At 34.3% G+C, this 12,746-nt stretch overlaps 1 protein-coding gene across 4 annotated transcripts in view; it reads left to right on the top strand.

The window, feature by feature from the left end:
• The first annotated feature begins 6,222 nt into the window (after positions 1-6,222).
• The window catches only part of LOC120088205 (probable E3 ubiquitin-protein ligase ARI1), a 7,008-nt gene continuing 484 nt past the window's right edge, over positions 6,223-12,746 (top strand). Inside the window, exons 1-7 of one of the 4 annotated variants that reach the window (XM_039045330.1) lie at positions 6,223-6,626; positions 6,939-6,971; positions 7,094-7,373; positions 7,683-8,163; positions 9,702-10,250; positions 10,325-10,491; positions 10,969-11,489. In XM_039045330.1, the coding sequence (XP_038901258.1) occupies positions 6,510-6,626; positions 6,939-6,971; positions 7,094-7,373; positions 7,683-8,163; positions 9,702-10,250; positions 10,325-10,491; positions 10,969-11,111 (1,770 nt within the window). In that variant the 5' untranslated portion in view covers positions 6,223-6,509 and the 3' untranslated portion in view covers positions 11,112-11,489. Of the gene's footprint in view, positions 6,627-6,938; positions 6,972-7,093; positions 7,374-7,682; positions 8,164-9,701; positions 10,251-10,324; positions 10,504-10,968; positions 11,490-12,746 lie in introns of those variants that run through there. The other 3 variants (XM_039045331.1, XM_039045329.1, XM_039045332.1) reach the window with 3 other exon arrangements.

Here is a 12,746-nt window from a genome sequence, read left to right as displayed (position 1 = left end):
ACCTATCACACCCCACCCTAGATCACCCTCTTAGCCTAGAGAAATGCTTGACTGCAGCAGTTATCAACCATTAGGCTGACACTTACTGCCTAAAAACTCTTGCGGAATAACTCTGATACCAAATGCAAATTATATGCAACGGGACGGTTGTAGGCCCACAATTTATTAACTTAGAAACTTAATATGTTTAGAGTATTTACAAAATTAGATTTACATGTCCCAAAAACCACAAACCCTAGTCTCTATATGAACAATAGTAACATGTGTACAATATTAACAGTAACCACCTAGCAAACGGTTACAAGTCTTTTCGTCCTTTAGTGGCAGAGCAGATACTGAGCTATCTTCAGAGGATTTGACCACTACCTATGGGGGGGAAAAAACATTTGAAAACGGGGTGAGCTTACACCCAGTGAGTGACCGAGAAAACATAGTAAATTCTCATGCATGATTTCAGTAATGAGTTTTTAACTGAAACATAAACTTTTACAATACTTGTACTGCAACATAAGTGTTTTCCAAGCGTAAAACATGTAAAGTTGTTTTAAACATAAAACAATAAAAGCATTTCTCAAATCAAAGTACTTTATAACTGGTAAAATAATCCCAACACCAACTGCTAGACCAGAGAGAACCCTTTTGTTCAATCTCCGACTTAGTTCACCTGTGGCCACATTAGGTACTACTGCTCGAACTTCTCCTTGTATTCATAGAGTACTTAGCATACGTTCTCCAACGTGACTCAGTATTCCGTTGGTTGGGTACCTTCTCAATGTTACTTCCAAGTACCAATAGTCCTTCTCCTGTACTTCAGTATCTAGTTGGTGTGGATGCCCTATCTACCTTGTACTTCGGCATCGGCATTACTACAAAATCTATTTATAAACAAATTTTCTCTTTTTAAAGCAATGTAACAGTTAACACAATATACAACATCGGCCTTTAAAGATGGTAATGCAATGCTGGATAATAACATATGTTATAATAGTTTTTTCCAACAATAGGATGCGATTCACAACACCAATTCAGTATCTTGACTTTGGAAACACTTTTAAAACTAGTAGGGCATGAGAATATTTTTCGCAACATGCTTCTTTTTAAAACGTTTGTAATTAAAACAGACTTTTTAAAAAAGTTTTTTGAGTTTCGGAAACATTTTACAGCCACTCACCTCGATTTCTTAGGAACTTTTCACTCTAGTACAGCTCCTCGGGTCCTTTCACCCCTAGATCCATTATTCCAAACTTACAACTTAGATTATTATAGAGTTCCAGTACCTTATTTGGAAAATACTTCTTCATACAACTTATTTGTAAAATGTCTCAGGATCTTATCCTAAACTTATCAGCTCAGGAAATTTCGTTCTTGGTTTTGGCTGAAATCTGTAAAATTTTCAAGACTGTCAGGACTGATCCAACAGTCTGACCTTCTTTCTTCATTCTCAACTCCCAGCCTGTTTTCTTTGAGCCTTTTCCTCCGATTCCTACTATGAAAACTAGACTTCCAGAGATTCGATGGCTTTAGAATCACTCCAAACGCACGAGTAGATTGGAAGATTCTCCTTCGTCCAAAATGACACATTCCTCTGAAACCCTCACTGCCCCTACTTTCTCTACGAAAATTTATGATTTTTGTGTTGATTTGAAAATGAAATCCCAACTCCCTATTTATTAGGCGTTCAAATTGCTCGTGGGATTGACAGCACCTACTTGGCTGCATGTCCAAATGTTTAATCCTCCCTTTATCAAGTAAGCTGACTTCACCTTGGTTTAATGTCGTTCTTCTTAAACGCATTCAAACACAATTTTAGGGTTTAAGAATTTCTTCTTAATTGGACACCTAGATTTTAATTGATGTTTGTTCTTATTGTCTTCAAGTTTGTTTGTATTCAAATTAGAGGTTTTTACATGCATAATCCACCCCACGCGTCCAAATACATCGCCTAGAATCTTGCTCGACCGTTCAATGCATAAGCGAGGCGTGGGCATGACGTTCGAATCGGACAAAGCAAGGCTAACGCATAGGCGCTCCTCGCTCTTTCGCTCTTCAGAGTGTCGCTCTCTCTACTCTCGGCAGTATCGCTCTCTCCAACTTTCTCTCCCATTTTCTCTCCAATCTCTCTCTCTTCCAGTTTCTCTCCAACTTTTCTCTCCACTCTCGCTCTCTCCAGCTTTCTCGCTGGTCTTGCTCTCTCCAATCCCGCTCTCTCCAGCTTTCTCTCCAACTTTTCTCTCCACTCTCGCTCTCTCCAGCTTTCTCGCTGGTCTCGCTCTTTCCAACTTTCTCGCTCAAAATCTCGCTCTCAATGATCTCGCTCTTAGCTACTGTGAACATTGTTTGTCTCCGTGCAATTCCTACACGATTGTGCCACTAGTCACTTGCCTTCCAGTGCTTTGTGCACAACATGCATTTCACATAAATTTTCCATACTTAGCCAATTTTTCTTAAATTTCCCAACTCAATGTCCATATTTTTCTTTCCAAATCCCCATTCCTTCTTCACCATTTCACATTTCTCATCAACCTACTCAACTTATTTATACAAATTTAAATAGGGACACACAATTAAGTGGAAAATTAAGACAATTCAAATAAGAAAACACACTTAAGTGTAAAATTGGGATTCAGGGTTCACAGTACCCTGCAGGCAGTCTCAGATTATCGATCCTCTAGGTGTATGGCTTGGAATACATGAAGGAAGTTTGAGTCGACCCTCCATACTGAGCTCTTATGGAGGTCATGATCATGTCTTGCAGTTGTTAGACCGATAGAGAGGCCACCGAGTCTGGCTGTCATCTTTGGTTTTCTTGTACCACGGTCTTCCCCTTGTCAATTGCTTTGACTGTAGGTGCTTGGCTGGATTCAGCAGCCTCTCGAGATTGCATTTGTTCTCTTAGGGCAAAGATCGCATGGTCTCGCTCCTCAACAGCTTTCATTAGAAAGTTAATCTTCCTTTCCATTTCTACCATGGCCGCTTCTGCCGTCACATCTGCCATCATGACAAAGATCACATTTGGCGGTAAATCTCTTTTCGGCTTGCCGGAGGTGGAAATAAAGTTGTCAAATAGGGGGTTTTCCTTGATGACAACTCTGCCTTGTGTGGATTCCGTCATTTGCCTCAAGATGTTGTGGGCAATGAGGGAGCTCTGTTCTTGCTTCTGCATGACTTCTCTTGAGCGATTACGGGTGATAGGTCCCATGTATGATCCATTTGTGGAGGAAGCCTTGGATGCCATCTTCTTAGGTGCCATTTGCCTTGTTTAGATGTTGAGAGAGAGATGTGAAGTAGAGATATCCCACTGGGCGTGCCAATTTGTTCACACGAGGCTTCCGGAGAAACTTGTTTCGTAGAGTTGAACTTGAGTTGGTGTTGATATTGAAGTTAATTTGATGCGATGTGGTTCGATCTTTAATACTTGATCTTCTGATTCTCTCTTAGTTGGGTGAATGTGCTTGACTTGAAAAAGAAAAGCACAGAACGTTCTTGAAGTAGAAGTCTTAGAAGAGTCTTTGTGTCTTCAAGGGTCTTCTGTCCTCTAGAAGTGCAGCTTCAGGAGTCTCGGGAGTCTTTTGCTTGTTGATGAATTCTCTGGGCTCTCTGAATGTAGGAAAAAAAATCCCCCGGAGAAGAATGCCTCTATTTATAAGGCTCTTTGATGGGCTTCGTGGGCTTGGGCCTGGTTAGCCCATGGGTTTGGGCTTGGTCTATGGGAATGCCTTTGGGCCCAATTAATTAGATTTAGGCCTGATTTGATATTTGGGTCAAATTCACCTATTTTTGGGCTTAATTGGACTTTGACCCAAATAATAATATCAAATTGGGTCAAATTAATCTTATCTAATTCAACGGTCATGATAAACCACGTGGCGTCACCGAAATTTGTCTTCAGACATATGTCAATTTCTAATTTGGACCCAAATTTAATAACTTTAAAATTTCATTATTAATTTAATAAATGACGTGACAACTTGTAATTAGTCCAAAATTTCTCATTCAACACTTATACTTCAATTAAAACTAAGAGACAAATATTATGAATGAGTTAATGTGATGGTTGATACAAAATTAATTAAAAATTAACGTGAAAATTAAAAAATAAATCTAAAAATAATTAAAAAACAATAATAACCAAGATTTTAAAATCAAAGATAAATTAAAGGCAGTTGTAAATGATTTAATTTCTATGTTGAAAATAAAATTACTCCATATATCTATATATCCATAAAATTTGAAGAAATATATTTGTACATTATTATATGTTAAATAAAATAAATATTTGAATATTTTTAAGAATAATACGTATTACATATTTGTTAATAGATTTTCTTTTCGTTAGAATTTATTATGAATCTATAGATGTCGCCCAATTAGGTAAAAGTATATAGAGATTTTCATTATCCTTTAAAATTATTTAAACTATGAAATAAATTCAATTAGGAGAGGATTGTGGATGATTTATTTTTAGAATTTATAACCTATTTATACTAAAAAAAAAAAAAAAAACTAATAGCATCTAAATCAAATCTTCATATTATTTTGAATGATTTGATAGATCTTAATTTCAAAGTTTTATCTAAACAAAAAAAAAAACATTTTTTCAAAATTTGTGATGTTTTACAAATATATATATATATATATTATTTCAATAGAAAAAATTTCTTCATTGAAAAAATATTATAAACTATTTTTTAATGATATTAATGTAAAAGTATATTATATAACTCTATAACTAATCACTAAAAGTGAAGGAAATCAAATGAGTATAGATTAAGATATGCATATATAATATTATTTTAATGTAGATGGATCATTGGGCTTAGTTATTAAGTGAAGAAATTATTATTTAATTGATATTTTTTTCAAAAAAAAAAAAATGGTACTAGAATTCCTTGTAAAAATTAATGGAGAATTTTGCAGGGATAGACCATTTCAATCAACATAACTATTCTATCCACTATTCTAACCTTTTTTCAATCTATAGTAATTTGTATCACTTTTTTTTATTATTTTTATTTTCATTTTATTTTATTGATTCTATAATTAATCGTGAGAAAAGAATGTCTAATAAAAAAAAACACTTTTTAAATTCTAACCAAAGCAACATTTGTGACCGAATTTATAAATTTACTTTTCTTATTTTATTTTTTTACCTCGAGCTAGACTCAAATGAGCCAACTTGCAACTTTTTTTTTTTTAAACATCTATAATACAAGAATATGTTATATAAGAAAATTTTCACATATAACCGAAATTTATAAAAACATACGATTAAATGAAAGTACTATAGTAGCATAAGTACAAAATGAAAAAGGTTTAAATACTATTTTAGTTTCTATATTTTCTTGTTTGATTCATTTTGGTCTTTATATTTTTAAATAGTTTATTTTGGTTCTATATTTTCAACTTTAATTTATTTTGGTCTTTATACTTTAAAAATGTTCATTTTAATCCTTGTACTTTTAATTTTGGTTCATTTTGGTCCTCATATTTTTAAAAAGTTGTCATTTGGTCTCTTTATTTTCACTTTTAAAAGATAAAAATTGTCATTTTTTTTAAAGTTCAAGGATCAAAATGAACCAAAGTTATAAGTACAAAGACCAAAATGAACATTTTTAAAATATAAGGATAAAAATGAACAAAAGTTGAATTTATATGGACCAAAATGAAAAAAAAAAAACTAAAAATTCAAAGACCAAATTAGTATTTAAGCAAGTAATAATAATAATAATAATAATAAAAAAGTACTTTACTTGTTCAAGATTACTTCAACTAAACCAATAATTACAGAAAAGGGAAACAGATTTACTCAAATAACTTTTTTAGTCAAAGGCAAATAATTCAAAATATAGAGAAAAATAAAAAAACAAAAAATATATAATATTAAAGATTCTTAAATTTTCCTTTTTGAAAATACTATTATAATTTATTATTACTTTTCATCTCAATTTTTTCAACTTAAATGCAAATAATTGGTTCAAATAAAATAGAAACCAAATAATAATAATTAAAAAGGAAAAAAATGCAAAAAGATTCCAAGATGCCAAGCTTCTACGGCAATCGTCAACCAGATATTCCATTAGACTAAATCGGCGTCGTTTTAATGCAATAATACGACGTCGTATAACCTTTGGTTTCTCTCTCTTTTTATCTTCTCTCTCACAAATTTGCTTTTTTTTTTTCTTTTTTTTTTTAAATATATATATATATATTTTTTAATTATTTATATTTATATTTTACTTATTTCATCGGAAGAGCTCCCACCATTTAGTCGTTGTCCTTTCACTCTCCTCGCCGGAATTTCCAACGATCTTCCCGGAGGGAAACGTTCTCCGGCGTTTCCCGATTTCTCCGGATCCGATTTATTCATCGAATCTCGTTATCGATTGTTTTTGTTTCGCGTTTCTCTTTTCCCCCTTTTGGTATTACCCACTCACCTTTGCCTTTTTTCTTCTTTCCATCTGACTTCAATTTCTTCTTCTCTTTCCCCAATTCCCTTTCCCTATTTCTCAATGGACGACTGTTTAAGCAGCGATGAGGACTATTATGACTCCGATCGAGACTCTCTTCATGGTATTGAGAACGAGGACTCTGAAATTCAGTGGGTTCCTAAAGCTCCCGCGACTAAGGTATTCTATTTCTTCCTCGATTCTAATTGCCTTTCATTACTTGTTTTTTAGGGATTCCAAGTTTAATCTCTTGTTTCTCGATTCAATTTTAGGGAGTTTCTTTTTTCTTTTTGTTTTACGATGGCAGGGAATGAATTGATTCTCTTGAAATTTAACGTTCTTATTGTTTTTGTTACTAAAGAAAAAAAGAAACTGAGGTTTTTCTCCAAGTTTGTGATGATGGGACGGCAGAATTTGGTTATATAACGCTTGTAATTACGGGAATTTTCTAATCCATCATGTTTATGGCGACCCTTTTTTTGTTGTTTTCAGGTTATTACGAAGGAATCTCTCCTTGCGGCACAGGTTTAGCACTGGCTTCCTCTTTTCATATAAAAGACCTTTTGTCTGATTTTATCGTTTATTGGGTACCTGGATTCTTTTTTGTTGTTTGAATTTGATTTTAGGGTTGTTTTGAATTCGTGTAGAAGGAGGACATGCGTAGAGTGATGGACTTGCTATCGTTGAGGGAATACCATGCTCGGACCTTACTCATTCATTACCGATGGGATGTAGAGAAATTGTTTGCAGTACTTGTGGAGAAAGGGAAAAGTCATTTGTTTGCTACAGCTGGTGTTAGTATGATTGAGAATCGAAGTAATAGTTCCTCTGAGCCTTCTTCCATGGTGATGTGTGATATCTGCATGGAGGAAGTACATGGCAATGATGCAACGAGAGTGGATTGTGATCATTGCTTTTGTAATAACTGTAAGCATTTCCCCTCTAAAGTTTGATTTCTTTTTTTTTTTTTTTTAAAAAAAAATTGTTCCCTTATTCTTTTTACATGCACAAACAATGCGTTCTACTTCTGTAGTTCATTGAAAAGGATTTCCAATCGCCTGAACTGATATTGTAAAGAATGGCTGTGATGTTGTTGGTTATAAGCAATTGTTGTGGAATGGAATTGTGCTCAGTTCATATAAATTACTAATAATTGGCTGAGTTTCATTGTTCCTTATTTCGTTGAAAGCTTGAAACAATTATCTGAGATCAAATTCACTCTCTGTCTTGCTTCAGGTTGGACTGAACATTTCATTGTGAAAATAAACGAGGGTCAAAGTCGGAGAATCAGATGCATGGCCCACAAATGTAATGCGATTTGCGATGAAGCTGTTGTTAGGAATTTAGTTAGTAAAAGGCATCCAGATCTTGCTAATAAATTTGATCGTTTTCTTCTTGAGTCATACATTGAGGATAACAAAAGAGTCAAGTGGTGTCCGAGTACTCCTCATTGTGGCAATGCTATACGCGTGGAGGATGATGAGTTTTGTGAAGTAGAATGTTCGTGTGGTCTTCAGTTTTGTTTCAGTTGCTTATCAGAAGCTCACTCACCGTGTTCATGTTTGATGTGGGAACTTTGGATTAAGAAGTGTCGAGATGAATCTGAAACTGTTAACTGGATTACAGTACATACAAAGCCCTGCCCAAAATGCCATAAGCCTGTCGAGAAGAATGGAGGTTGTAACCTCGTCAGCTGCATCTGTGGTCAGGCATTTTGGTAGGATTATGCTATTTTTTTTTAATCATATTCTTTGCTATAGTTTTTTCAATAAATTCATTTGGGTGAAATGGTGCATTCTGTTCCACATTACTTAAATAGGAGACCTGAAAGCAAACTTTCAGATAGCGTATCTCTTTCATATATTGCTGAGACTTTGAGGCAGATAGCTCATTGTCATATATTGATGAAACTGAGGATGACACAGCAAGTATCAGTCAGTATGGTATTTTTCAGATTCGAACAGTTGATAGTTAGGTTCGATATAAGACAAATGGTTACATATTCAATCAGTTTTCAAATAAGTTATCTCAGTCGTGATTATTAGATTAATGTGATTGTCTGACTCTTTTGAGTTCTCTGTGAGCGCATGTGAGATGTTTTGCAGTTAATGCATGCCTAGTTTCTTATAGATTATTATTATTATTTCAAGTGGTAGCTACATTTTAAAAGTAACTCCATGTCATGTTAGAGGTGTTTGATGTGGCTAATTCGAAGAACTTCTGAAATTATGACATTTCTGCTTAAAATTCGCATCTAAATTCTTCTCTTGAAAGCATTCGTGACTTTAGCTGCATTGAATAAATAATTTTCTGCATTTCATTTGATGTGAAAATGTTCTGAAGGATCTAGCTATTTGGTACACTTTCTGTCTCTTTCTTAGAACAATTGTTTTTGGTTTTTGTTTGTTTGTTTTTTTTTTGCTATTTGTCTTTGTGGTGTATGCCATTGAGTCATTGACTCATTTACTAATGCAACACTCTTTGAGGTCTCAAACTTCTCAAAACAATTAGTGAGTCACTAATCTCCGTGTTTGGGAAAACAAGAACAACATTTATTTTTTATTATTTATTTTTTAGTTTTAACCTTTTGGGGCATTGCTAATTTATTATCAATGAATTCAAATGATCTCATATTATGTTTTGTCTTTTCCTTATAGATGTGTTGGGTAGTTTAAATATATATTGGAAAATTGGAACGAATTCTGTGGAGAAACAGCAAGTTAGACAGTGATATCTAAGCCCTTCTCTTTTGCTCTGATTAAAACTTAAAATAGAAAATTTTCAATTGAATATTATGGATTGTGAATACTATATTTCACTCTAGTATTTTTTCGACATTCTCTTAAACAGGTTAATTAATAGACTTAATCATTTTAACCTTATGTTAGTTTTAGATTCTGTAAGAATACTCATCTCCCTGATCTAAGGAAATAAAAGTAGTGAAGTGCGTGAAAGATGTGTATTTTTTTCCGTTAACTTACCAGCTAAAATATTAAACTTTTTTCAATTTGAATATGAATTCATAGAAGTTGAGCATTTAGTGCTTGAGACTTGAATTTCTGATAGTAAAACTCTTTCTTTTTCTAATCGTTATGATAAAAAATAGTTTCACTGATACTTAGATATACATGGACCCCCAGTCATTAGTTTCGTCTCCTTAACCTGGTGCTTGTTTCTATTTTAGCTATTTGTTCTTCTCACCCTGTTTTTATTTTATCAAGTGTTAAGTTTCTACTTCCCATCCTTCTGGTACAGTTGGCTGTGTGGTGGAGCCACGGGTCGGGAGCACACTTGGTCGAGTATTTCTGGTCATAGTTGTGGGCGTTACAAAGAAGAATCAGAACAGAAAGCTGAGCGAGCAAAACGGGATTTGTATAGGTATATGCACTATCATAATCGGTACAAAGCTCATACAGATTCTTTTAAGCTTGAAAGCAAATTGAAGGAATCTATACAAGAGAAGATCTCAATTTCGGAAGAGAGGGAATCCATGCTCAGAGATTTTAGTTGGGTAAACAATGGACTGTCTAGACTTTTCAGATCAAGGCGGGTTCTATCTTACTCTTACCCATTTGCATTCTATATGTTTGGGGATGAGCTATTCAAAGATGAGATGACTGAGGCGGAAAGAGAGATAAAGCAGCATCTATTTGAGGACCAGCAACAGCAACTTGAGGCAAATGTTGAGAAGCTCTCCAAGTTTTTGGAGGAGCCATTCGATCAATATACTAAAGATAGGGTAATGGAGATACGGATGCAAGTCATCAATTTATCGGTTATCACTGATACCCTCTGCAAGAAGATGTAAGTGCACTTGAACAATCTGTTCTTCTAAATGTGTGTAAAGCTCTTGGAACTCAGGTCCTATTTTCAAGCAGGTATGACTGTATTGAGAATGATCTTCTGGGCTCTCTAGAACTGGGTATCCACAATATTGCTCCTTACAAGTCGAAGGGCATCGAGAAGGCACTGGAGCTTTCTGCTTGTTGGAACAGCAAAGCAAATACTTCAGACAAATATCCACCATCAGACTGTGGTACAAGTGGTAAAGTGGAGAGTACTTTTCTACACTATTCTTCTTCATCCTTGTCAGTTCAGAAATTTTGATTTCGAAATGTTTGTCTTTTAACAGAGTCCCATATTGAATTGAAAATATGCATTTATATATAGTCTACATCTCTTAATCAAGATTATTGCACATTGCCTGGTCTTTCTTTGGGTTGTGCCTATTTGATCATTGATGTGGAGTATTTTTAATTTTAGGAGTGTACATGAAGGCACTAAAAACCGATCCGACTGACCATCGAATCCCCGGTCTGTAGGTTGTTGGTTTTACCATAAAAAATTCCCTGGTCGGTTTTTGGTGCCGGTTTTCTCCCAAAACCGACACCAGCCTACCGATGTACATCTCTTTTGGGTTATTTTTAGTCTATTTCTGAGACAATATATAAGGGAGAACTACCTGCAATACTGCTTTAGATAGATATTGAGTATAAAAGTTTTACTGATGGTACAAATGCAGGAGGATTGTCGGAATGCGAACGATTGACTAGCTTGAATTCCGAGGAGAATGGATGCTCTTCTAGGAAGCGTGCCAGAGCAGAAGTTGTTACTGGCAACTTTTTTGATCTTAACTTGCCTGCTGAGGTTGTTGATAGAAACTGATCTCTGGAAGTTGCGTGGTTATAAAGTACAGTTGTACAGATCTGACATAAAACATTAGCTTCGTCGTTAGCATGGGGACAAGCAATCAAGGATTAGTAGCCCTAGAGGTGCTTTTTAACTCTTTTTTACTCTTTGTTCATCATGTTTCGTCTCAGGTTGAATATATTGTCTTCGGCTGAGCCTATATTTTGAAAGAGAATCTCTTTTAAGTTCACGTTCTTTATTTCCATTTTGCTTTTGAAAATCCGCAAATTGTACATAGCCGTGATGTCAGGCTTTGATGGTATTGGGAATGTAAATGCTTGATTCTCAGCCTGAGACAGACAACAGAGTATGCATTTTCTGATTGTCTAATATTTTCTTTGGCTGGAAGTAAAATTTCTATGCTGTCTTTTTTTTTTTTTTTTAATAGGAAACAAACATTTATATTCCAAAAAGGATCAAAATGAGACAACTCACGGGTCAGAGGCTGTGATGGCCTCTCCAAAGAACTAATGTAGCAGAGCCTTCCAATGGTTAAAAATCATGAAGGGGCTATAATTACAAAAGAATTTAGTATAATTAGTACACTACCAAGAGGTTGTGTGTTGCACAACCATCCAAAAAGAATCAAAATGAGTGAACTTATCTTAAAAATTTTTACTATTCCTTTCTTTCTAAATGCACCGAAGGAGCGAACTAGTAGTACATCTCCAAATGGTTTTACCTCTACCATTGAATGCAAAGCAGTCCAGCCCATTCACCATCCAATTGGACCCTGTTAGGTAGGCAGCACTTCATCCCAAATGTTCTAAACAAAAGAGCCTATCCCTTGATGGCGAAGTCACAGTGAAGGAACAAATAGTCCAGGGACTCAGACTTATGGCAAAGATAACAAATGGAAGGGCAAAGAAAAGAATTTTTAAGTTTCCTTTGAAGAGATTAAGCTTCTATAAGCGAGAACACAGCATGAACTTGAGGAAACATTAAATGATCACATCAAATTGTTATATGCTGTGTTCATTTAATGTTTCCTCAAGTTCATGTTGTGTTCCCATAAACATTGCCATGTCTGTGTGATCTTCATCTTTACCTTTTACAAGAAGAGAAAGTAATGATAAAAAGGTTGATTATAGCTGTTGGAATGTTTTGCATTTCATGATTTTGTTTTAGTTTAGCCTCTAGATGTAGGGTGAATCTTTGGTTTATTGGTTAAGGATATACATCTTGATTAGTTGAGTTGAACTTCAGTTGACATTTTGTATTTAGCGGTTTGTGATTGGAAGTTTCCTTTGACAATTCAAGATTACTTTTTGGTTGGAGAATGTCCCAAAATAATCTAGATTGTAAATTAAGTTACACTATTGTATTTGTTTGAAGAAATACCTTGATTTGATTACCAAATTTATTGATGGTTTTTCCTTTTCTGGGGAAAAAAAATTCCTTATTTCTTTTCGTAGTCATTTTATTTTATTTACTTATTGCTTCGGTTGGCTTTGAATTCATGAAAGTTTAAAATATTGATGTCGAGGTCTTAGTTTTACGAAGATGTCGGTGAAAATATTGATAAAATGTTGATGTTGATAGATATTTTAAGAAAAAAATTTATAGAAACAAAATATTAAAAAAATAATTAAAGTAAATAAACATTTTAAG

This window comes from Benincasa hispida, chromosome 10 (genome assembly GCF_009727055.1).
Source record: "Benincasa hispida cultivar B227 chromosome 10, ASM972705v1, whole genome shotgun sequence".
Taxonomy (NCBI): Eukaryota; Viridiplantae; Streptophyta; class Magnoliopsida; order Cucurbitales; family Cucurbitaceae; genus Benincasa; species Benincasa hispida.
Note: the sequence above shows the minus strand (reverse complement) of the source record. Positions and strands in the feature narration are given on the sequence as shown.